At 34.8% G+C, this 25,846-nt stretch overlaps 1 protein-coding gene across 1 annotated transcript in view; it reads right to left on the bottom strand.

The window, feature by feature from the left end:
* Positions 1-25,846, bottom strand: part of LRP1B (LDL receptor related protein 1B) — a 1,456,161-nt gene that overhangs the window by 739,440 nt on the left and 690,875 nt on the right. Inside the window, exons 7-10 of the mRNA XM_008695867.2 lie at positions 20,297-20,519; positions 16,881-17,052; positions 14,443-14,586; positions 9,256-9,492 (exon numbers count right to left, since the gene is read on the bottom strand). Coding sequence (XP_008694089.2) covers positions 9,256-9,492; positions 14,443-14,586; positions 16,881-17,052; positions 20,297-20,519 — 776 coding nt within the window. The remainder of the gene's footprint in view (positions 1-9,255; positions 9,493-14,442; positions 14,587-16,880; positions 17,053-20,296; positions 20,520-25,846) is intronic.

Raw genomic sequence — 25,846 nt, 5'->3', positions numbered from 1 at the left:
GATGTTCCTGTTCTCTAAGTCTCTAGTCGCTGCCCTTCAATCTCCCAAGGTAATAAGAAGGAGACAATGAATCGTGGAACACTACATCAAAAACTAATGACGTACTGTATGGTGACTAACATATTAAAAAAAAAAAAAAAGGAGACATTGGAGAAATGTCCTTCACCTCAAGTCTAGTGATGGAGCTTCCATGGGACTTCTGAAAGATCTTTGAACTGAGCTCTCAACAGTTGCTTTTCCCAAATGCACTAACTAATGCCTAAAAAGTCTCACATACGAAAAAGCTAAGATGAACTCTGGCAGCAGAGTAATAGTGGTTGATTTGCACTGTATCTGTACTCCCAGAGTTTATTAGGGCAGAAGGTTTTCAAATTATTCTGTAGACCCCACAGGAGAGAATGCTGGCGTAGGAATGTCTCTGGTTGAGTACAAAGTTGCCCAGTTGGGTATAAGGACTCAAACAATAGCAGGATGGGCATGAACTGGATATTCAGGGATGCTAAGTCACAAGCATAGAGTTTCATACACTTTGACCAAGGGAAATGAAATCAGTGAAATCCAACAGAAAAACCTCCAAAAACTTGCACATGCACACACACAGACTTAACGACACACACATACCCAAATCTGTCAAGGCTGTAAATTTTAAAGATCCATCATGCTCAGAGAGAGGCCAGTTTACAGTTCAAATAAGACCCTTGCTATCTCCTTATCACTCCCAACCACTCATACCCCTCTCATCAGTTCGCACCAATGTTGAGAAGTGAGTGAGCACTGGTAACTGACTAGCAAGCTGGGAAGGGTGGCAGGAAAAATAAATGCAGGGCAGTGAAGGACAAGGAACCAAGTATGTCCTCCTTTCCTTTTGCAGGCTTCTAGCCAAAAGACAACACAAATGATAAGCAGGGAAGAGTGGATGATATATTGAATTTAGAATAGTGATATACATGTACATATAGTGGACTGGATTAGGCATTCTAATTACCAAACTGATGCTCTGTTTCTGATTTAAAGTGACTGACAAGTCTGTCAGTTGCCTTGTGAGCAGAAAGGATTGCGATTTGATCAAGTTTTGCTGTAAAAAGTTTTGCTAGAAGAGAGTTTACAAAATAAATTTTCAAAACCAAATGGGAGACAAAAAAAAAGTTATGCTTTAGATAGGTCACATTTTTTATGTATTTGTTACACATATGATGACTTACTACACTCCTAAAATCCTCTCAAAATGGCTAGTTGCTCAGCTTGCATTGTAGATATTATCTGGCCCCACAATTTGAGCTACTATTTCCTACTGTAGGACCCCCACAGTCATGTCAGCCAAGAACAATTTATCAAACTTGTTTTTTAATCAGAAACTTGTATTAACCTAAACAATAGTACACTTATAGTCAATGTTTAGAATAGTAGTCCTGGGTTAATAAAGGATTCCCAAATGATTTCTTAAGTCACAAATAAAAATCACATAATACTAAGAATAATGAAGGACCTGGGTAGAATGCATTTCTTTCATTTTAATTTATACTGAAAACTAGTAATTTATTTAAAATGTGCAAAAAATTATACTGATCAGAATATCTATTAATATAATGGTTATATTTGTAATAATACTCTAATGGTACTTTGAAGATTACCCAGTATTTTCACATTCTCTCTTTTGACCTTACCAGCAATTTAGCATTAATAAGTTAAAAGACTTTTTGTAGAATTTTCTAGAGCTACTCTCAGCTGATGTGTATATCCACGTATTTGTAGTATGTTGTATGCATACATTTGTAGTACAAAAAGCATATATTTGTCCATGCTTATGCCTGGTATATATGCCTATGCTGTGTGGAAACAAATAAAGGGAAAGATATCTTCTCTATGTTTCCCCAAATTCATTAGCCACATGACCAATTCCATTTTTCATGACACTATATTTTAGAATCCAGATTTCAAGCTTCTTCTAGTCATGTCAACTTTTCAGACAAAAAGACATATATATTGGCTTAGAGGTTTTTTTTTCAAATATCTCATATACTTCATAAGAAACATAAAAAAATATGAGAAATATATATTTGCAAATTAACAATGAAACTGAACCCATATTTGAGGACTCAAATCTCCAGTGAATTCTGGAAAAATCATCTTATTGATAGTCAGTGGGAGTCAGTACGTGCAAAAAGGCTATAACCTTGCTACTTGGTAGGACAATATCCATTAGATTCTCAAGAATTGCAAATGCTCACAAATCTCTTCTTAAAGTTTTAATTAGGGAATGTCTCATGACTGATAAATGTATTCATTATTTTCTTTATTGGTTGGTCAAAGTCTATACCTCTCAGAGTCTCAGAGCTTTTCCTTTAAGAATTAATGTCAGAAAAATGAGATTGATGTGCACCTGTAATCTAATAGCAAAGAGTAAAAGTTTATTAATTTTAAAATGTTTTGCAAAGCATGCTCAGTAATTAAAGTTCATGGGGACTTCCTAACATAATTCATTAGTGATATCACAACATGTTTGTTTCATCATTGTATAACTGGCTCTTTATGACTAGAAATTACTAGAGAGTTAATATTGAAGTTCATTGACAACCAAGAACAAAGGGTGAGCTCTTCCCCTAAGGTCAGAAACAAGACAAGGATGTTCATTCTCACTACTGTTATTCAACATAATGCTGGAAGTTCTAGCTACAGCAATCAGACAACAAAAAGAAAGAAAAGGCATCCATGGGCATGTGGTGGTTCAGTCAGTTAAGTATTTGCCTTTGGCTCAGGTCGTGATCCCAGGGTCCTGGGATCAAGCCCCACATCAGGCTCCCTGCTTAGCGAGGAGCCTACTTTTCCCTCTCTCTCTGTCGCTCCCCCAGCTTGTGCTCTCTCACTCTCACTTTCATTCAAATAGATAGATGATAGATAGATAGATAGATAGATAGATAAAATCTTAAAAAAAAAAACAAAGAAAAGGCATCCAAATTGGGAAGGAAGAAGTAAAACTTTCACTATTTGCAGATGACATGATACTATATATAGAAAACCCTAAAGACTCCACCAAAAAACTACCAGAATTGATAAATGAATTCAGTAAGGTTGCAGTATATAAAATAAATGTACAGAAATCCATTGCATTTCTATACACTAATAATGAAGCAGCAGAAAGAGAAATGAAGAAAACAATCCCATCTACAATTGCAACAAAAAGATAAAATACCTAGGAATAAACTTAACTAAAGAGTGAAAGACCTGACTCTGAAAACTGTAAAACACTGATGAAAGAAATTCAAGATGACACAAACAAATGGAAAGATATTCCATGCTCATGGACTGCAAGAACAAATATTATTAAAATGTTTATACTACCCAAAGCAATCTAAAGATTTAATGCAATCCCTACCAAAATACTGACATCATTTTTCACAGAGCTAGAACAAACAATCCTAAAATTTGTATGGAACCACAAAAGACTCTGAGTAGCCAAAGCAACCTTGAAAAAGAAAAACAAAACAGGATGTATCACAATTTCAAACTTCAAGTTATACAAAAGTTATACACGTTATACAAGTTATACAAAATTGTGATAAAACAATACAGTACTGGCACAAAAATAGCCACACAGACCAACAGAATAGAAAGCCTAGAAATAAACCTACAATTACATGGTCAATTAATTGTCAACAGAGGAAGCAACAATATGCTGGGAAAAAGACAGTCTCTTCAACAAATGGTGTTAGGAAAACCGGACAGCTACACGCAAAAGAATTAGACTGGACCACTTTCTTACACCATATACAAAAATAAACTCATAATGGATGAAAGACCTAAAAGTGAGACCTGAAATCGAAAAATCCTAGAAGAGAGCACAGTCAGTAATTTTTCTGACATTGGCTGTAACATCTTTCTAGATAAGTCTCCTGAGGCAAGGGAAACAAAAGTAAATACAAACTATGGGGACTACATTAAAATTAAAAAAAACAAAAACTTCTGCACAACAAAGGAAACAACCAACAAAACTAAAAGACAACCTACTAAATAAGAGAAGATATTTTCAAATGACATCTGGTAAGGGGTTAGTATCCAAAATATATAAAGAACTTAAACAACTCAACACCCAAAACATAAATAATCCAATTAAAAAATGCACAGAAGACATGAACAGGCATTTCTTCAAAGAAGACATACCGATGGCCAACAGACACAGGAAAAGATGCTCAATAGTACTCATTATTGGGGAAATACAAATCAAAACCACAATGAGATATCACCTTACACCTGTCAGAATAGCTAAAATCAAAAGCTCAAGAAACAAGTATTTGCAGGGATATGGAGAAAAAGGAACCCTCATGCTTTGTCGATGCAAACTGGTGCAGCCAGTATGGAAGACAGTATGGAGGTTCCTCAAAAATTAGAAGTAGGACTACCATGTATGATTCAGTAATCATACTACTGGATATTTACCCAAAAAATAAAAAAAAAAACATAATTTGAAGGGATATATGCACCCTTACGTTTATTGCACCATTATTTACAATAGCCAGATTATGAAAGCAGCCTAAGTGTCCACTGATGGATGAATGCATAAACAACGTGCAGTATACAAACACACACACACTAGAATATAATTCAGATATAAAAAAGAATGAAATCTTGCTATTTGCAGTGACATGGATGGACCTAGAGGGTATAATGCTAAGTGAAATAAGCCAGTCAGAGAGACAAGTACCATATAATTTCACTCATACGTGGAATTAAAGAAATAAAACAAATCAACAACAAAAAAAGAGAGAGACAGAACAAAAAATAGACTCTTAACTATAGGGAACAAACAGAGGGTTACCAGAGAAGAGGTAGGTAGGAGTATGCATGAAATAGGTAAAGGGGATTAAAAGTACACTTATCTTGATGAGCATGGAGTAATATATGGAATTGTTAAATTGCTATATTGTACACCTGAGACTAATACAATACTGTATGTTAACTACGTGGAATAAAAATAAAAATAAAATAAACCCACACACAGCAAACCGGATCTTTATAACACAATAGACATTCCTAGAGGGTTATACAATGGTGAGATCATTGATATCCAAGATCAAATCATGATCTCTAGAAAATGATAATTGTACTCCAACATTGGTGTCATTTGGGAACAGATCAAATCCTGTAATCTGTTATAAGTAGCCACCCTAGGATCAGTTAGAGTAAGAGCCTGGAAATATTTCTAGAGTTCTGAAGTGGGTTCTAAGTTGGTAGTCATATCTGGGGGGATGGGAGGGTGTGGGTGGGTTGTGGTAGTGGTGGTGATAGTGAGGGTTCAAAGTATTACAATGATGAATAATAATTCATGTCCCAGGTATAATGTCATACATTTCAAACCAACAAATTGGAGGAAATGTTGGATTCTAAAATCCATGGAGGGATTACAGAGATGCTGGGGATGGGACGAGCTGAAGAAAAGGGCTTGATCTTTCACATGCTGGACAAGCAATAAGGCACTACCCTTACATAGTATGTCAACAGAATATCTTCAAACATGTCATCTGGAGAATATATGTTCTCCTCAGAAAGACTCCTTCCCCTTCCTCTTGGCTACACTTCTATTCATAATATCAGAAAATAGATCCTATGTTGCATCCTGCCCAAAGCTATTCATTGTTCTCCAAATTCATGGCTCTTGTAAATACCTTTAGGTAAGGGAGGAGTCTGAGGTGTGGAAACGTGTACCCACTCCAGATCTCAATCAAATAGAACCCACCACAAAAAATATAGGTAAGATCAGTATATAAAGTGTTTAAGAGCACGGGCCTTCTGTTAGTTCCTGTGGCTTTTGTAACAAATTACCACAAAGTTGGTGACCTCAAATCTCGAGTTTAATTATGGGAGCTATTGAAAACACAGTTTTTCTGTTATAGCTGCAGGCATTAATAACCTTCAAACTCAGGAAAAATGCTTTGAGTGGTTTTTTTTAATACTTTAAAGATATGGAACAAAATGAAAGATTGTTTAAACATGCTTCCGATTTGGATATATGTATCCCAGTAGAACTAATTTATACAGTTTAGAAACAAGTACTGCATTAACAGAATGCATACAGTAATAAATTGAATAGTAAGTTATCATCTTTATATTTTTTCCATTTCTGCTGAAAATTATAATTCATACTGCAATGAAAAATGAATCTTGGACAAGACACCCAAGAAGATAAAAGTGAATTTGATCTTATAAAGAGCATCTATCTTCTTCTAATAGTGTAACAATTATACCTGGCAAGAATGGCTACTTTAAATTCCCTGACCACTTCGTCTAATTTTGCCTCCTGTTGATAACACCTTTTACTTTTTACCACAGTATCCTACTTTATTTTTGCTACAGCAGTTATCATTATCTTGTTCATATATGTGTTTGTTTATTATCTGCCTCCCATTATTTAGATACAAACCAAATATAAAGCTTTATTCTGTTTACTGCAGCATTCCCATCACTTACAATAGCACCTGGACCAGTGAAGGCATTTGTAGAATTTATTTATTAACTGGACAAATATAAATTTTACAATATACATTTTACAAAAATTATGGGAAGAATTCTGGAGAATAAAAAACTTACAGATTGAAAAAAAGCTTACATATTAGTAAATGCTTTGTCTTTATAGAAGTCTATTTTCATTAAATCACTAATATGTCTTCATTTCATAGATACTTGCAGTATTTATTGAGATAGATATAAGTATCTCAAAGGGACAATTTTCCTTTATCTTTTATTTAACTACCGTTTTAGCCCATAAGATTCTACAGACTAAAGGATATACCACCCTTAGGAAGTTTTCCATAAACCTCTGAGAGAAAAAAAAAAAAATCAAAGAATGAATAGAGATAGGCCTTTTTAGAAATGCTGTTGGTGTTTTTCTTTCTTTATAGAAAGGATCTAAGCTTACATAAAAGATGTCCAAGATATTAATGTTTTATTTACAAACAGCAAACTCTTTATAGCCTTGTACTTCAAACTGTACAAATTTATCTAAGACTCAGAATTTCTACCAAGCTTACAAAATAATTTGTCAAAACGAGCATTGCCTCTCAGTCTTCAGGTTGGATGGTGGATGTTGTAGCTAAATTAGTGAACACACAAAGAATTTAATTTTTTTCTGATTTCAAGAATGGTAAGTTGTCATTTGCCAAATATAACTTCTGTTTTGACATGTTAATCTTATATCATAATGTCTATTATTATTCTCCTTCTTTCCTCCTGGTAAGAAAAAGATTAATAAAAAAACCCATTAAGCTGTCCTTGCATAGAAATAGCAAATGTTAAGTATATTTCAGGTGTGAAATCTACAAAATGTTCTCATAACCTTCATACTGCCAAAGCGACACTGCACAGATGTGCCCAGCAGTCAAGTGGCTATGAGAGCTGATCTCTGTTGCTGTGGTGAAATGCAAAGACCCACCAATGTCACTGATAAAATATTGTTATCAGAGTTAGGATTACTAGCTGGAACATTCAGTCACCGCACAGGAACTGGCACTTCTTGAAAGGAAACCAAGAACCTTCTATGTTACATTTCAGTCCTTCGTGAAAATTTCTAGGTCAAAATCAGAGCAATCCAAATGTATCTGCTTATAGAGAATATGCAAGTCTATTGTCCTAAAATTGTCCATTTTCTATCATGAAAGTCACATGACAGAGAAAAAGTAGGCAGATAATCTCTGTCACGTCCAATTTAAGGTAAAAATCTTAACTCTAATTAGCCTCTCTAAAAAGTCATGGTGGCTTTATATTGCCTTAATCAGTAAACTATAAACAACAACAACAACAAACAGGGATATTTTTCATTTTAACACTTCGCTTGTCACTCGTGGAAAGTGTAGGTTTGATTTAAAGCAATCCTGAACTGAATGAATAATCTCCTTATGCTACCCCGTTCCCACCAAGTCAGGAGAGGCCACCACTCATTACCACTTGTTCCTTCCTGCCTCTTACCCCTTTAGGATTTCCTCCAAACCCCTTCACCTCACATTTCGGGTCTTTCATCACGTCTCACTTCCCACTGCTCCTCTGACCCTATACCCTGCGACCAAAACCTCCCATACTGTTCTGCTTAATGTAGCACTTGATTTTTTTTTTCCCTACAGAATTCCTGGTGGCTGAAATACCCTCCTCTCCCCTTTAACATTCTTCCTTTAAAATCCAGCCCAAATACCACCTCCTGCACATGAAGTTCTCTAGGAACACTCACATAAAGACATCTCTAATAATCACATATTTCTTTGGGTCCATCTTTGAACTTGTTAATTAAATTAAATGCTGCAAAGAAATTTACATATTTTGTGCATTTATATTCTCTCCAAAGGTAGATTATGAACTCCTTGAAGGCAATAGCCGCTTTCTAACATTCCTGTTATCTCCTAAGGATAGCTAGCACAGTGTTCTTCATCTAATAAACATATAATCAATGTTCCCTAAATCAAGGATTTTTAAAATATTTGAGAAGTAAGCAGATTGCTTACATGAGGAAACTGAGGTCCAGAATCATTACTGAACATGTCTAAAGGTGAATGACTAGTAGTCAAATATTTGGTTTGCTTGATTATTAAAGATATTTTCTACTTACACCAAAGTTATATTACTTTGTTACTTGACTGGTTGTTCCTAAGCCATGAAATTTATAAGATACACTGTTTTAATAAAGTATAGGCATATATGTTTGCAAATATAATCTTGCATATAAATATTTATCAATAAAACTAGGTATAAACAAAGTTTCTCTGTGAATACAGATATTTCAAGGGCAACTCTAGAGAAGTCAGTTTTAATGATTTATCAAGTAAGAAACAATATGCAAGAAATGCAATGACAATGGGGACATTGATATTTTTAATGCACCCTGAATGACATGAACAATATCCTAGTAAGAATCAAATATTACACAAGTCTCTAATGCCCTGTTAAATCTTATGTTCTGCCATAGAGCACTATAAACACATAATTGTAAATCTACATTTTCCATGAAGGTGAATAAGTAGCTTTATCTAATTTCTGTAATGTTTAAAATATGGTGGACAATTCCAAGTTCCATTTTATCATGGAGGTTTTAATATGCTGGTATGTGAAAAACAGGTAGAAATAATGTTACTGAAGAAAATTAAATCAACAACTATTTTTAAATCACAGTAAGTACCTAGGTTCTGGTTGAAGAGAGTTTGACATATGTCATATTTATCCTTTCACAGTGCTGTATCTGTGGGGAGTTTGGTGTTAATATTACGTATTGTCACTTACCATCTTTCAGGATGGTTTCTCGCTCTGTGCCATCTATCTTCTGCCGGCCAATTAGGAAACTGGTGGTGTCAGCAAAGTAGATATAACTGGTTTCTGCATGGAAATCTAAAGCACGAGGGTTTACCAGATTCTCTATGGGGATCATGTATTCATCAGCTATCTTGGTATTCAAGTCCATTCCTCGAACAATTCCTGGGCGTCCTTTCCCATAAAAGAGGAACAACTCATTCTTCGGTCCTGCAGAAGAAAGATTACAAACACAAACAACTGAGGCTGCCTAATCTTCTTTACACTGCAGAATGCCACTGTTTAATTAACTGGCACAATTAGCATTTTTTAAATTCAATAACAAAAATTAAACTCTAAAATATGCCAAATGTATCTTGATGCAAGAAGGCCAGCTAATTGCATTACTTTAATTAAAACAGAAATTACTTCCGTGAATGGGTTATATTTAGTTAATTATTCTTTTGTCTATAACTGTCTGTAGAGCAAAAACATGACAGATCATTGGATAACTGGTAACAGTAAAATGGACATTTATTAAAACATCCGGCACATTTAATTTTACAATTCATTACAATCTATCTAACACATTCTGTAGATACTAACTATAGCATTCATTATGTCTGACAATGCTAAAAACTTCAGAGTATTTAAAACACCCCGCCTTGGAGTTTGCATCTAAGGCTGTCAAAGGCAAGCAAATAGAATCACACAGTATCACAAACGTGCATGAGAATATATTACAAAGGTCTTAACAAGTGAATTATTTTTTTAAGAAATGAAATAAAATTCCAGTTATTGCATCACTTTTTTCTTTACATCTTAATTAGAATGTTAGCGGTTCATGCTGTCTGCCAGTAACTCTGAAATACAACACAGCCCTTGTCAAAAGCAAAACAAAACAAAAGCAAAAATGAGAACTCCAAACAAAAAACTATTTTCCAGGTTAAAATGCTAGAATCAATGTAGCTTTTTCTATAGAGTGAATTGACTCCTTCAAACTTTCATATTGAAATAACATGCCAGGCTATCTAATTTCTAGAGCAACTGACTTAGTTTAGTTTATACAATTTGAAGAAAATACTTTATATAAAAGGGAAAACATATTGAATTTTAATAAAACTGAGGATACAAATGATTCAGTTATAATCAGATAACAGTACCATAAGTGAGATTCTTAGCAAAGTAAAATGACTAAACTACAGAAAATTTGGAGAAAACAGAGAAAGAAAAAGTAATTACTCATAAACTCAATACCTCAATACAAACAATACTGTCAATTTACATATTTTCTTTCTTTCACTTTCTTTTAAAATTCGTGCTATTGAATATTAAGTGTATATAAACTGATATCTATTATATTTTAATGTATAAAGAAAAATAAAACAAATTTCACGCACCTGGCACAGATCTTAAAAATATTTCCAGAACACTGAAAGATATTCATGTGCCCTAAACCAATTCCTCACTCCTTTTTTTCCTATTTCACTTTCATCCTAAAGATGTCCAATATCCTGTTATTTTGTTTATTATGTATTTTGTCAAGTTTTATCACACGTGTTGCATGTATTTCCCAACAGTACATTGTTTGTTTTTCATGTTTGAATTGCATGTGTGAATTCTTCTGTGAATTTTATTCTTATAATGTTTGTAATATTCATCCATGGTTGTTGCAGCCATAGTTAACTTATTTTCACTGTTATATTGTATTCTTTCATGTAGCTATTTCAAATTTAATTTATTTAGTTATTTTTCTAAAGTGTGATTACTTATAATGAAGAGGACATTCAATTTCATATTCTGCTTTTATTGTTAAATCTTAGCATCAAAATTATGTTCTACGTTGATCCATTATTTTAAGCCTTACATTCATTCTTTCAGTATGATCAGTATAATATATGATAATTTATTAAACTGTTCCCCAGTTGGTTTTATCTTTTCATTATTATAATAATACTGGGGAACCATGTTTTTCTTCAATCCAGCATTTTACACATTTTCTTAGATGATCTCTAAGTATACATTTCCAGAAATGGAATTACTGGTAAAGAATATTAACATCCTTCTTCCTCATTGCCCTCACAGCTTCTCAGTGTCCACCTACTTTCAAGAGTATTTTTTAAAAATAATATTGCATATTATTTAAAAGTAGTGTAGATTTATTTGAAAATTAACATTTTCTACCAACTTTATAAGCATAAGCATAATTTTTTTAAAAATAGGAATCTTATTAAAAAATAAAATAAAAAATAAAAATAGGAATCCTATATATGCATTTTAGTGCCTCATTTTTTAAATAATATTTTATTGTCATTAAAGTCTTAAAATCATTATTTTCAATGACAGCATCGTGTTCCCTGCTAGAGAGGCAATACGATGCAATCAGCTGCTTACCTATTGTTGGATATTTAGATTGTTTCTGGGTTTTTGTTATTATAAATATATTTATAATGAATTTCTTCAGTCAAAAGAGGAAAAATTTCTTTTTTTTTTTAATGATTTTTTAATTATATTATGTTAGTCACCATACAGTACATCCCCGGTTTCCGATGTAAGGCTCGATGATTCATTAGTTGTGTATAACACCCAGTGCACCATGCAATACGTGCCCTCCTTACTACCCATCACCGGTCTATCCCATTCCCCCACCCCCCTCCCCTCTGAGGTCCTCAGTTTGTTTCTCATAGTCCATAGTCCCTCATGTTCCATTCCCCCAAAAGAGGAAAAATTTCTTAAAGGATACGGTCAGTTTGTTTTTTTCATATTTTATCAAACGTCTTTCCAAAAATGATACCAATTTCCACTTCTATTATTAATGAATAAGAACACTAGTTTCATCATACCCAATTTTGCTAACGTTAATTTTAATTGATGTTTTCATTGGTAAACCTGGTAGTCACTGGTTTAATGTGTGTGTGTGTGTGCGCGCGTGTGTGCGTGTGTATGCTTTATTTTTTTAATTGTTTTTAAAGATTTTTATTTATTTATTTATTTAGAGAGCACGAGCCAGGGAGGGGAAGGAGGGTAGAGGGTGAGAATCTCAAGCAGACTCCCTGCTGACCGCAGAGCCCCAACCAGGTCTGAGTCTCACAACCCTGAGCTCATGACCTGAGCCAAAACCAAGAGTCCAATGCTTAACCGACTGAACCACCGAGGTGCCCCTGTGTGTGTATGCTTTAAATAGGAATAACCATTTTTCCCATTGTTTACTTAACTCACCAATCTTAGTCATTCGATACATTAAAGTTTCTTCTAGTGTGTACTCTTGTATGATAGGCAATTGATACTAAAAACTACATTTCAGAGACACTCATAGAGTGATGGGCCTGGTTTTAAGTACCTACAATACGATGCACTAACTCAAGTTTGGGAATATGGAAATGAGGCTGCCTTTTGCTACTTCCTTTGGTATTCATCCAAAGAAGAAACTGAATTTTCCACTTTAGTGTTCTTCCTTTGTGTATATCAAGAGGCAAGGAAGAGGGTGTTGTTTTGTTTTGCTTTGTTTTGTTTGCCAGTAGGGAACTATCAGTTGTGACATATTTCTGGAGCTAATAGTTGTGGCGCAAGTTGTGGAGATTCCCGGATATCAGTTAAAATGGTGTGTTTTTGAAGTTACCATTGGCATTTGTGGCTTCCTGATGCCCAGGCTTCTGAGTGTGGCAGGTTTCCAGTTTTAAGCCAGGGTAGTTCAATGGTGGTTTTAAGGGCTGTTCTGAGGACTGAATCTAGAAGCTATTGCTTCAGGCTTTTCACTGATTACATAAGCACCTATCTATTAACATTTGATATTTTCTGATTAAAAGAGCTAGAATTATCTCTGTTAATGTAAATGTACCTTGATTGGGTGATTGAAGCTTATGCAACTGTGATCCTGTTTCCCCCCAAACATGTGTATGTATGTATGTATGTATGTATGCATGAATGAATGAAAATATGTATGTATAAATGTGTACTGTTGCATTTTTTATGACATGCCATCTCTTTTCAAGTGGTAACCACACCAATTTAAAGGCTGGTCACACACACACACACACACACACAACTTCGCTCATCTTGAGGCTTCTCTCAGTTATCCACAGGATCTCTTGAACATGAGACCCAGCATTAATACAGTTAGAAATGAAAACAAAATACTAATACATATATTTTATAACAGCTGAGCTTCTTGGGTTATTGATTTAAAAATATTTGTGCCACCATTTAGACTTAAAATTTTACCAACTTTAGTGATCAATGTCATAGCTCTCAGTAAGCACATGACAAGAAAGTTGAAGAGATGCAAGACAGTGATCAGAGAGGAAACACAGAAATAAAAAGCCATTGCTACAACAAAATGGAGACACAATAGGCACTATAAAAAGCAGCCATTGTAACTTTTAAAATTGTGGTATTGGGGGACATTTAAAGGACAGCAGTCTCCACATGGATATCATTTCTGTAAGGACCATTCTACTATATTTGATTGTGAAGACCCCAAGTAAAGACCTTAATTTAACTAATTTTGGGGCAACAATCTAAGTTTACAAAAGTCATGTATAAAATTATTTTTTAGCGTATTTAAATAAGGAACAATTAAGTTACTCAGCATATTTCAAAAATAAAACAAAGATATGTCTAACTGTTAGAAAGCTTTTCAATACAATTGTTAAAGAGATTGATATTTAATTAGTATAGCTCCAGTTACCTGGAAAATTAAATATTGAAATGAATTTCACTCCCCAGTGATGCTGGATAAGGTGAAACATGACTTTATGTGGATTTTTGTTGGACTAAACAACACACCTACTACTAGGAGGAGCTTCTTAGTTCAGATAAGAGAAAGCATGGGCAACCAATGATTCAGGCTCATTAGACCAAAAAACTTCTTTAAGGAATTAAGGAAAGGATCGTCCTAAAAACAGCCTAAAGTATGTTTCCCAGGGATTCATAAATTTAGTGACTCTATAGCCTGATTCAGTTTTTCATTCACATTATCACAAAACAAAACAAAACAAAACAAAACAAAACAAAACACAAAAAAACCTGAATACTGAGAAAAAATAGCTGGTATATTTTGCAGGCAAATTTCACCTGTTGAAGTCTTATGTTATTGCTGATGTTGATGTCGCTAATTAATAGAAAAAAAAAACTATTCTGAAGCAGTAGCTGCTGGCAAAATGTTTGATTTTAACAACATACTTTTACATGACCTGCCATCACTTCCCAAGTTGAAGCCCGTCCGGCAGCGACAGGTCCGTGTTTTGTAACTGCTGCTGAGCAGACAGATGTGTGAGCATCCCCCTGGCATTCCATATGGATCCACTTCACATGCATGGCTTCTGACTACAAGAAATAAAAAACAGCACACTTGAAATTCTCCAAAGACAAGATAATTATGTACATTGGTATGTTGAAACGTTTGCAGTGCAAGAAGAGGCAATCCTATCAAAAATCTCTACACCCAGCTATTTATTACCATAATCAATTGGAAAAAGAGTTTAAACTTCCTAGAAAAAGAGGTAGGTATTTGCTGAAGTCCTCCTAAGAATATGTTTAAAAAAACAATTCTGCTTTTATATTAATTTAAACTGTTTACCTGTAAGCAAAATAAGTAACCTGATTCTTCTTGATGCATGCTTCTTGTTCTTTTTAAAAATACATGTTTCTTACAAATGTAAAAAGATACTGTAAAAAAACACCTGGTTAGGTAATTAAGCACAGAAAGGATCTCTTTTGAAATAATCCATTATATGGGCAATTAACCCAGAAGATATATGATTCAGTAACTATCTTTATTGAGAAGTGCTGAGACATATTTTTTTTCAGTTTTGAGTCCATTGTCATTTTGAGAACTTGACAACAAAATGAATGTGTGTACGTGTGTGTGTGTGCATGACTGTAATTTTCAAAAGGAGGACGCCAGTTTACATGTGACAATTGAGACATAGAAGGACATTTCATGAGTGTAGAAGTTAGAGAAGGAAAAAAGAACAGGAAAAATATTGTATGAAGAGAATGAGAAAAAGATGAGTCAAAGAAAAAAAGGCTGTGGTAGGAATAATATCAGTCAGATTTTATATACTGTCGTAATTATATTTCTTTTTGATCACCACTTGAAATTGTGACAAATAACGTGGCAATGTTCTTTTAATAATAAATGGTTATGCTTTTAAAATTGTGCCATGTCTGTTTTGTATTCCTGATTTTCTAAATGAAAAGATTATCCCCCACTCTTGTCCCCCACAGCCTATTGTCAACACAGTAGCCATACTGATTCCTTTAAAAAGTCAGTCATATCATGAGACTCCTCTGCTTAATGCTTCCTAAGGACTCCTCATCTCAATAGAAGTATAAGGAAAAGGCTTTATAATTATCAATAGGGCCCTAGTTATTATGGTCCTCCTTCATTTCTCCAACCTCATCTTCTACCTCTTTTTTCCTTTTTCAGTCTGCTTTAGACACATAGGTCTCTTGCTGTTGCTTGAAAAATCTAAACATGTTCTTCCTCATGGTCTTTGCGTTTGCTCATCTCCCTACGTGCTATGTCTCTGCCTCACTTCCTCAATTATCTTGTCTTCATTTAGTTTCATTATTTCCATGGAACTTCCTCTGACCATTCAATATAAAATTGCAAATCACCCCCATCCCTGAGACTTCCTACCTGCTTTATTTTTCTCTATAGCACTCATAATCTTATAATATAATAATAATTTACTTGGTCATTTTAAAATTATTTTTTCTCTACTAGGATGCAAATCTCATATAGGCAAGAGTTTTTGGTTGTTTTATTCACTGCTGTGTCTATAAAATAATGTCTATACAGTAGTTCCTGGCACACAGTAAACGGTCAATGAATAATTGGCAAATAAATAAATCCTAACACCAAACTCTAATAAGGTTATTCACAGGATTCCAAATTTAAATTTACTGTAAACAGATTTGTGACAATACGTTGTCTCAACTAAATCTATGTTAATATTTAGGTAATTCTAAATTAGTTTCAATTTGAAGCACGAAAAGAGGATGAGAATTTGGGATTGATTGTTCTTGTATGTTACATTATTCTATATATAATTGAATGTAAATTGTATTGATGAACAAGCATCACTAACCTACTATGCAAAAATAACTAGTTTGTGTTTTTAAGAAATACTTAGAAACATTATAGCCTTCTCACTAAAAGTTACTTTTTAATTAACTCATATTAAAGAATAATTGGGCTAAGTTAAGAGACTGGAATGACTACAATAAAAACTGGATAAATACCATTAAGAGAGTCACCTGATTTGAAATGTCTCCCCAAATGATACCAAAAAAAAAAAAAAAAAAAAGAAACCTTAGCATCTTAGCATCTGGGTTTCCTGTCTACACATATCATGATTGAAAGCTCTTTCCTGAATCCAAATCTAGCCATCATTTCAATTCTATGGTTGTAGAAACAATTCACTAGGAACTGAACAATTCATCATTTAGACTTGTGCAGGGAGTGCTCTTCCATTTTATCAAGCAGACGTGTACACTTTTGCTATCAAACAGAGAATTTATGACTCACCCACTTTAACTCCATACAAAGCACAAGGACCATATCCTCATTCAACCCACCATTATAAAGGCAATGAAGAAGTCCTGTGTCTTACCTGTTGGTTGAGTTCTTTTTTGATAAATTCGGATTCCTCGAGCATTTTCCATTTTAATTAATGAGTGAATATCAGTGCCATTAAATCGGTTTATCCTTATGATATTGAAGTTATCAGAACTGGTTGCATACAAATAGTCTTCAAACACAGTTATACCATAAAGATGTCTGACCTATATGGAGGGGCAAAAATAACTATGATTTTTAATGATGCTGCTTTCAACTTGAAAGAAAAACTGATTGCTGTTTACTACTGTGGAAAATTCCCATAGTGGGAGAGTCACACACATATTATCACTTATTTGCTCTCAGAGAATTAAACATTTCACTAATTTAAATTTTCTCTCTGAGAAGAAAACATTATGCAGTAGTAGATAAAGCAGTTCCAAATGTATGGAGAATTTTATTCGTGATTCATTAAGAAAACATGTTCAGTAGCTACTTTTCAGAGGCAAGTGAGAACAAAACTTCCACGTATATTCAATAAGATGCTTGTGGCACCGTTACATAAAATTTGAGATGTTTTCATGGGCTGCTTGTTCATATAGTCAAGAGATACAGAATCTAAAAAAAATATAGCTCTGGCTGTGTAAGAACTGATGAGAACCTTTGAAAATTTATTTTGTAAGTTCAAAATCCCATATATATCTTTTTAAATCCCTTTTTTTTTTAAGATTTTATTTGACAGAGAGACAGCCAGAAGCAGAGGAACACAAGCAGGGGGAGTGGGAGAGGAAGAAGCAGCCTCCCAGCAGAGAAGCCTGATGCGGGGCTCGATCCCAGAAAGCGGGGATCACTCCCTGAGCCAAAGGCAGACGCTTAACGACTGAGCCACGCAGGCGCCCCTTTAAATCCCTTTTTTTAAGCCACAAGTTACATTTAGATGAATACTTGTCCCAGCATGGAACACAATAAATAAGGAAACTACATATTTGGAATGATTGTTTAAAAAAAAAAAAAGGCAGCACTTCACTCAGAAATCATATATGTTTCTAAAGCCTATTCGTAAGGAAATGGAACTAATGACACTTGAACAACATAACTCTCCTTCGCAGAGGTCCTGGGAATTGAGTGGAGGAATGGACATCTTGCAGTCATGGCAGGCTTCTAGTAAAGCTGAGGAAGAATGAGTTTACTGATTTTCTCATACAAATGCCTATGTGCTAAGCACAATGCTTTTGAGTACTACTATTATAGTTAATCTAAAACAGTTCTGTATCAAGGTAGGGTGGGGCTCTGATTTGATTTGCTGTAGAGATTCTGTTGAAAAAATCTGTCACAATTCTTCGGCATTATATGGCACTTTTAGTATAGATTTGTAGTTAACAGAATTTGAAAAAGTTGTATGGTTTGACTGTAAAAATTTATTTTTTTAAAGATTTTATTTATTTGAGAGAGAGAAAGCATGAGCAGGGGGAGGAGCAGAGGGAGAGAGTGAAGCAGACTCCCACTAAGCAAGGAGCCAGACTGGGGGCTCATCCCAGGACCCTGATCATGACCTGAGCCAAAAGGAGACACTTCACCAACTGAGAAATGTAAGATAAGAGTTAATGAGGAAAATCATTCCACGTTAAAGTCCAAAGAATGTTTTCCCTTGTAAGGGTCATTCCCCAGTGTGTGTGTGTGTGTGTGTGTGTGTGTGTGTGTATGTGTGTGTGTATATGTGTGTATAGGTGTAATCGTGTGTAGGCACACGTGCACAGGCATATGTGCCAGAAAGAAGGGGTGGGGGTGTCATGTGTTTATTTACTAATATTTCCACATAAGCTGATATCATAATTCCCTAGATAAATCTAAGTCCAAATTTGACTTGAGCAATATTTTTTTCCTATAAAAATTGCAAGTAAATTCAATTTTTCCATTGCCATTAGTCTCATGCATGTTTTGCCCGAAGTTTGGAGCCATTCATCTGGAAGCGTGTGGTTGTGGCATACTTATATTGTTCTTTACATAACTGTCATCCCACCCAAGAGACAAAGCATAGCCAAAGAGGGGACAATTGGGCAGGGTAGAAAATGTTCACATAGTAAAGATGAAATTGTACTCAATGTCCTTGTTCCTTCCTTCAGAAGAGCCTGTTTCCCATAAAGTAAGTACACTGTTGCCTGCTCTGCTACTCCCCACACAGGTGGGAGGAGCTTAGAGTGGTGGCTAGACCATTCTGCCTACAGCCCAAATATTTAGAAAAATGTATCTATGTTGGAAGATTCAGTGGCAGAATAAGCATATGTTTAGGGAATCAGAAAAAGCACAGGAAATAGAAATGGAAAAAAATGAATAATTAAAAACCAGACATCAGAAAACTTTTTAAAGGTAATTATGAGGAAAATCACTTGTACTTCTTATCCTTGTTTCAAGGTTTAAAAATTTAATTATATATAGGTAAAAAGATGACCCATCATAATCATTTTAGAAATTAGATCCTCTAAAAGTCATAACTAAGGCTTTCCAAAGAAATCAAGTTTTTTTTAGGACAGGCAAAAGTATGAAAGAAATAACTGGCCTCTTCTCTAATACTGGACACTTTTTTTTTTTAACCTCACAAATTAGTGCATTTGTTTGTCTGTCAAGGAAGGAAAAATAAATTCATTGCTAAAAACTGATTAGGAAGGAAAGGTATCCTTAAGGAATCATTACAGAATGTTTTTGTCTTGGATTGCAAAAGATAGAAAAGGGATTCATGTATTTCGGCTCCACAGAATAAGAATCTCACAAGAAATTAGTGCAATCACTGAGGTAAAATTGAATTTGAGGAAGTGCACTAGCGAATAAGCTTATTTCTACTTAGAGATCTCCTTTAAATGTCCACTGAGTGTTATCTGCAAAACCTTGTAATTCAGCAAGGGTAAAACCATACAGATGGGAAAGTTCTTGACCTCCGTGATTTCCACAGAAGTCTCATTCTAGGAAGTATTTGAATACATCAGAAGGCAAAATTTAGTCCAACCTTTGAAAATAATAAAAATATTTTTGTGAGCAGGCATTTGCTTTTGTTAGCAAAATATCTCCAAGGCCACAGGGGATAGATGACAGTCTAGCTCCTTATAAATAAACTATTTAAATTAGTTTTTAGTAAGTTTTACTTTTAATAGGTAAAACATCTGTCCTAGTTTAATTCCTTTCGTACTAGTGTGGCATTTTTGCTTATTGTTTTTGTTTTATTTTTGTTGGCTTTTGTTTTGCGTGCTTTCTTTTAATAGAGCAAAGGAGGAAGTCAGAAGCATCTTTGATATTATGGAACACACTGTGAAAAGAACATTCTCCCACATAGGAAATACATCACAATTTTTATGACCCTTTGCAGCTTGACTTCATAAGAAATTTTCAACATTGCAATTCAAATTTTGGGTCTTCTTCCTAGTATGATACCATTCATTTTATTACCTTAGCTGCATTTTCTAACAGAATTGTACTTACTTGTCTGCCTTGAATGATAGTATGTCTGTTTTTTCCTTGATAGTCCACTACTTCCACATAGTCCAAGTAAAGATCTACCCAGTAAACCAATTTGTTGACTAGGTCTAGTGCCAGTGCAGCTGGCTGCTCTGTCTTTGAATCAATTATCCTTGTTCTGTTCAGCCCATCCATGTCACATCGCTCCACTTTGGCCACATTCCCGTAGTCAGTAAAGAAAAGTTTTCTGTTGAAAGAAAACTAAATGTTAAAGTGGAGGGGGGGGGAGCATATTCAATAGAACCATCTGTAAAAAACAGAACTTTTCCTTCTAATTTATTTCAGTGGTTACATCTGTTAGCTTCCCATAACCATTTCCATATAATATCACTCATAAACAGAGAAATCTGCTAATGAATATTGCAGGGCATAAGGGAGCAGGTTAACCAACAACTGTAAAATTTCCCCAAAACGAATGATTATGGTGGGTTTATTATTGTATTAGGGGAAATGTTTCTTTAAGCTTCATAGAACCAATACACAGACACCACAGGAACGCATGCAGCCCATTTGGTATAAGCTTCGGAAGTGAGCCAAGTCACCAGGCCAGGGCACGTGAGCTATCAGGCTTTATCTTCAACCTGCTTTTCAAATTGCCTAGTAATGTCTGTCTCCTATAAAAGCTATTATGTGGAGCTCAATGATGCTATGAGTGGTAGAGAATAGCAAACCTGGAATGGAATTAAGCAGATGGAAAAGCAAATGTAGTATTTGTAGCGATGGAAATAAAACATAAATAATCCCCCCAAAACCAATCCCAAATTCTCCCAAATATTCCCAAATCACAAAATTTCATAAAGCAAATAAAGGCCATTTCTCCTCATTTTCTCTTTATTTGAAAGAACAGTCTAAAAAGCAATGTTGACCTCCAAGACAAAAAATAATAGTCCTTCCTTGAAGCACTAATGGTGTCTATCAAAGGTTGAAATACCTCCAACACCTCAGTGTCTAATATTTGATTAGTATTCACTATGTTTAGTAAACACAAATCAATTTCAGTTAACCTGACAATATTTTAACAAGATTACCTACTCAGGAGACTAAATTACATTTGTAAATAGAGGACTATCTTACCCTGACTTAAATACAATCTCAAGAATAATCAGATTTACAGTGACTGAGCAATATCAAGATTACCTAGAGTATGGAATATTTGATTTTACAAACTTGGTGAATTAGTTTTTAGTTACTTTTCTCAACATCCTTGCATTATCTAACAGTATGGGGTATATTTCAAGCTAAAAAGTATTATTTAAACTGTAATTTAGCTCTTTCTCCTGCGGGAGGTTTTGAGTAATTTTTAAACATTAATGCATACTGTTCTGTAACAGTATAAGCCAGATATTACTCTGAGAAGATATTTCCCTAAATGTTCTTGAAAGACCGATTTATCACAATAAGTTAAAAATTATTTTTCAGGTAACATTCTATTCAGGTGAAGAGCTTTTTTATTCTAGTAAAGAATAAATAAAAGGGCATATGGTGCCATGTTTTATTGTCACGCCTAACGTTCAAACTTCCGCCCCATGCGCTCACTCGCACTCGCTCTCTCTCTTTTCCTGCTTCCATCTTGCATCTCCTCTTCCTTCACTTTAAATCAATGGGTTCAGGGGCGCCTGGGTGGCACAGCGGTTAAAGCGTCTGCCTTCGGCTCAGGGCGCGATCCTGGCGTTATGGGATTGAGCCCCACATCAGGCTCCTCCGCTATGAGCCTGTTTCATCCTCTCCCACTCCCCCTGCTTGTGTTCCCTCTCTCGCTGGCTGTCTCTATCTCTGTCAAATAAATAAATAAAATCTTTAAAAAAAATAAAAAATAAATAAATCAATCAATGGGTTCATAGCTATCTCAAGTTAAACTACTGAGTACCTCGTTTTCCTATGTCTTACTGTAGAACACTAACCACTATTCCTGTTACATGAAGCGCTCTTTTTCATCACATACAAAAATGTCTTTCCTTTTCTAGTTTCCTTTTCTGATTGGTTCACTTCACAGAGCTGAAGAGATGCTGGTGTAAGGGTAGGTCTGAGTATAGAGAGTTGGGGGCTCTGGCACACTATGGGTAATGTAATATGTATAGACTATGCATAGTGATATAAAGCAGATGTTTGTACCAACTACATGGTGTAGAAGAGGAAAAGATGAGTCTGGAGTTAGAGACTTCTTCTAAGTCATCTTGAGATGACTTAATTACATTTAATTTCAAAAGGGAAAAAAGAGAAGTGTGTCAAGACCAGAACCATGGAGGTGTGCTGTTGGAGAAAGAAAACCAAGTAAAGATCAGAGGCTATGGCCAAAGAGATCACACAGACTTTCATAGAAGTCTAAGGGAGAGAAGTTCCAGAATAAAGGACCGCAGTGGCTAGCTGGGTCAATCACTTCATAAAATAAAATAAAATAATAATAATAATAATAATAATAATAATATAGATTAAGAAACTGCTGTTGAATTTGGTATTTATTAAAATACTAGTAATATTGAGAAGTTGCTTCAGAAGTTTAGTTATGGAGGAAGAGTGATGATGAAAGGGGTCGGGAAAATGTGATTTATTTTTCTAAGATTTTCAGTGATATTGACCTACTATTGCAGGAATGATGCAAGTGATTCTCATATTTATTCCAGGTCATAATAAAACTGGTTGAGGTAACTCTCTGAGTAAGTTTCAGCTAAGCTATGGGGAAAAAAGTATAAATAAATGACTCATCAAAATCTCCCTGTTTTAATGAAGAGTAAAATCAAAAGAACAGGAGGACTTTGGGTATGTGAAGATGAAATAGTAAAAAAGAGCTAGAAGAAACAGTGAAGAATTTATTATCTTTGTATCCCCAACACATAGTAAAACAAACAAAAAAACAAAAAAAACTAGTGCCCAGTGAAGACATAAAAGATGTTCCTTACACCGAACTGACTCTTCTCAAACTTCAGAACACTAACTACGATGAGCTCTGTTCACTTATAATTGAAATGCAAGAGATGCAAGAGTTCACCAGGATAATAGTACTGATACCATAAAACTACAAGCAGCAAGTACTCAGAGTCACACAGTTATATGCATTTTTTTAAATTTATTTACTTGTTTTAGTGTTGTTTAATCTTAGTTTAAAAACACCTACTACTGTTACAGAGAAAAGCTTCATTCTCAGGGCATTCTTTAATTGAGGCATAGTTGTATTAGAATTGAAAACAAAAGCTAAAGTTTGTATCGAAAATCTAACTAAATTTCATCTGTGATGTAAGTGTAGCTGGGTTGAAAAATCGCTCCTTGCTTTCCTATAAAATATCTGTCCAAATCTTAGAAAAAGTAAATAGTGGGGCGCCTGGGTGGCACAGCGGTTAAGCTCTGCTTTCGGCTCAGGGTGTGATCCCGGCGTTATGGGATCGAGCCCCACATCAGGCTCCTCTGCTATGAGCCTGCTTCTTCCTCTCCCACTCCCCCTGCTTGTGTTCCCTCTCTCGCTGGCTGTCTCTATCTCTGTCGAATAAATAAATAAAAATCTTTAAAAAAAAAAAGAAAGTAAAAGTAAATAGTGCTTTGTGAACCCCATTATCTCACTGATCCTCACCTGTGAGATAGAAGGGGCAAATTATTTTTATTTTATAGAGGAAATAGGCTCAAAGTCCACACGATTAGCCACTACCAGAGCCATGACATGAATGTTTGCCATGCCTTTAGTTTTTAACTCATTATTTTGAAATAATTTCAAACTTACAGAAAAGTTATAAGAATAGTCCAGTGAACACCTATGTCATTCATTTAGATTCATCGGTTGTTCACCTTTTGTCCTTCTGGCTATTTCTAGTACTGCCTAGAACTCTGTGACAGTAAATTGCAAACACTGTGACCTGTTACATCTAAACACTCCAGTCTGCATTTCCTAAGTGCAAGGACCTTCTCTTGCATAATCACAGTACACCTATCAAAATCAGTAATTTTAACATTGATACAATATACAGTTTTTAGTCAAATTATGCCCATTGACCAGTAATGTTCTGTACAGTCAAATTTTCCTTTATTCTGATTTAGAGTCTAATCCAGCATCATATGTTGCATTGAATCATCTTTTTTCTCTAGCTTCTCTTAATTCTGAACAGTTTTTCAGCCTGCCTTTGTTGTTTACAATGTTATCATTTCTGAAGGGTAAACAAGTTGTTTTAAAGAATATCTGCATGTTGAATTTGCTTGATTTTTCTCATAATTATATTATGGTATGCCTTTTGAACTAAAACGCAATAGTTTTATACCTTCTAGTTGCTGCCTCCGGGCTGGGAGACTACGGGAAAATCTATGTACTACCCGAGAAATTCCATAGAAAGTAGCACAGATGGTAGTTTGGAGTCTCATTTACTCTATCTTATTCAGTATTCTCTGAACACTTAACTCTTTTAATTTCCAGGTTCTTAGTTACCCTGTAGGGATCTTCTCCTACCAGGAACCAAGTATCTGACACAGTTTCAAGTACAGCAGAGCCCCCAGTATAGCGCTACGCTGAACTCATGGTGGATAGAAGGGGCCATTCCAAAATCTGTCCTGTTCACATTCCCTCAGGATTACAATACTGACATTTCTTCTCTCTCTGTTCATTCGTGTGGTATCGATTATTTTTTTATCCTCTAACAAGAAAAATAAATTTAATAGAGATTGCTCATCCCTTGTTCTTCACTTATTTTTTGAATGGCATTCTATTTGATTCCGACTAACACAAAAATTTAAATTAAAATAAAACAATATTGCAACTAGAGTCTGTATTTCTATGGCATATTTAACTCTTAGTTCATAAAGCAGAGCAACATTTCTTTCAAATTGTCATTTATTTATCCAGTTCATTATGCTTCTGATTAGCATCTGTAGTAAATAGGAGTTTATCATTTTGGCTTCCTTATCTCATCAGATACGGGGAAACTGATTTTATCTAACATCTTTGTTGATTATATGAGTAGCCCCTGTTTTACTACAGACATATAAGTTTTAGACAGTTGGAGATTGTAAGAAACTTTGAGTGTTGTTGGTAAACTTGCCTGACGTAAATCAAAAGTCGCAAAGGGAGCCCTCACAGAGAGTGATAGAGCACTGTGCTTACACAGTTATGGCTCCAATCATCCCTACACTTTAAAGCAAAGCAATTGTTACAGGTACTGACATTTTAAAACATGTATTTTATTTTCTTTAGCTGATAAAAATAAGACTTACTTTTGCCAATGATATACATTTTAAATGATGCTTCTGTAGTTTTGCACTTTGTCCAAACGGACGAAGGCGAATTTAAACATATCAGAGTCCTGTCCATCTCTTTTAACTGCATAGTCAGCCTTGATTTTGTGTCACATTCTTACTCCTAACATTTTGGTTATAGCTCCTTGATGGAATTTAGAAATTTTCAGAGTTCTCACAATGAAATTACCTACTATTCATTTTAACTGCTGAAAAATGAGGTTATGTAGCAAGATTTGGGTTAGGGAGTAGATGAGAGGCAAGCAAGACATAAAACTAGTGGGCCATATATTACCAGATTAAAAA

This window comes from Ursus maritimus, unplaced genomic scaffold, assembly GCF_017311325.1.
Source record: "Ursus maritimus isolate PB19 unplaced genomic scaffold, ASM1731132v1 scaffold_1, whole genome shotgun sequence".
Lineage (NCBI taxonomy): Eukaryota > Metazoa > Chordata > Mammalia > Carnivora > Ursidae > Ursus > Ursus maritimus.
The sequence above is the reverse complement of the archived record's forward strand: the minus strand, read 5'-3'. Positions and strand labels throughout refer to the sequence as shown.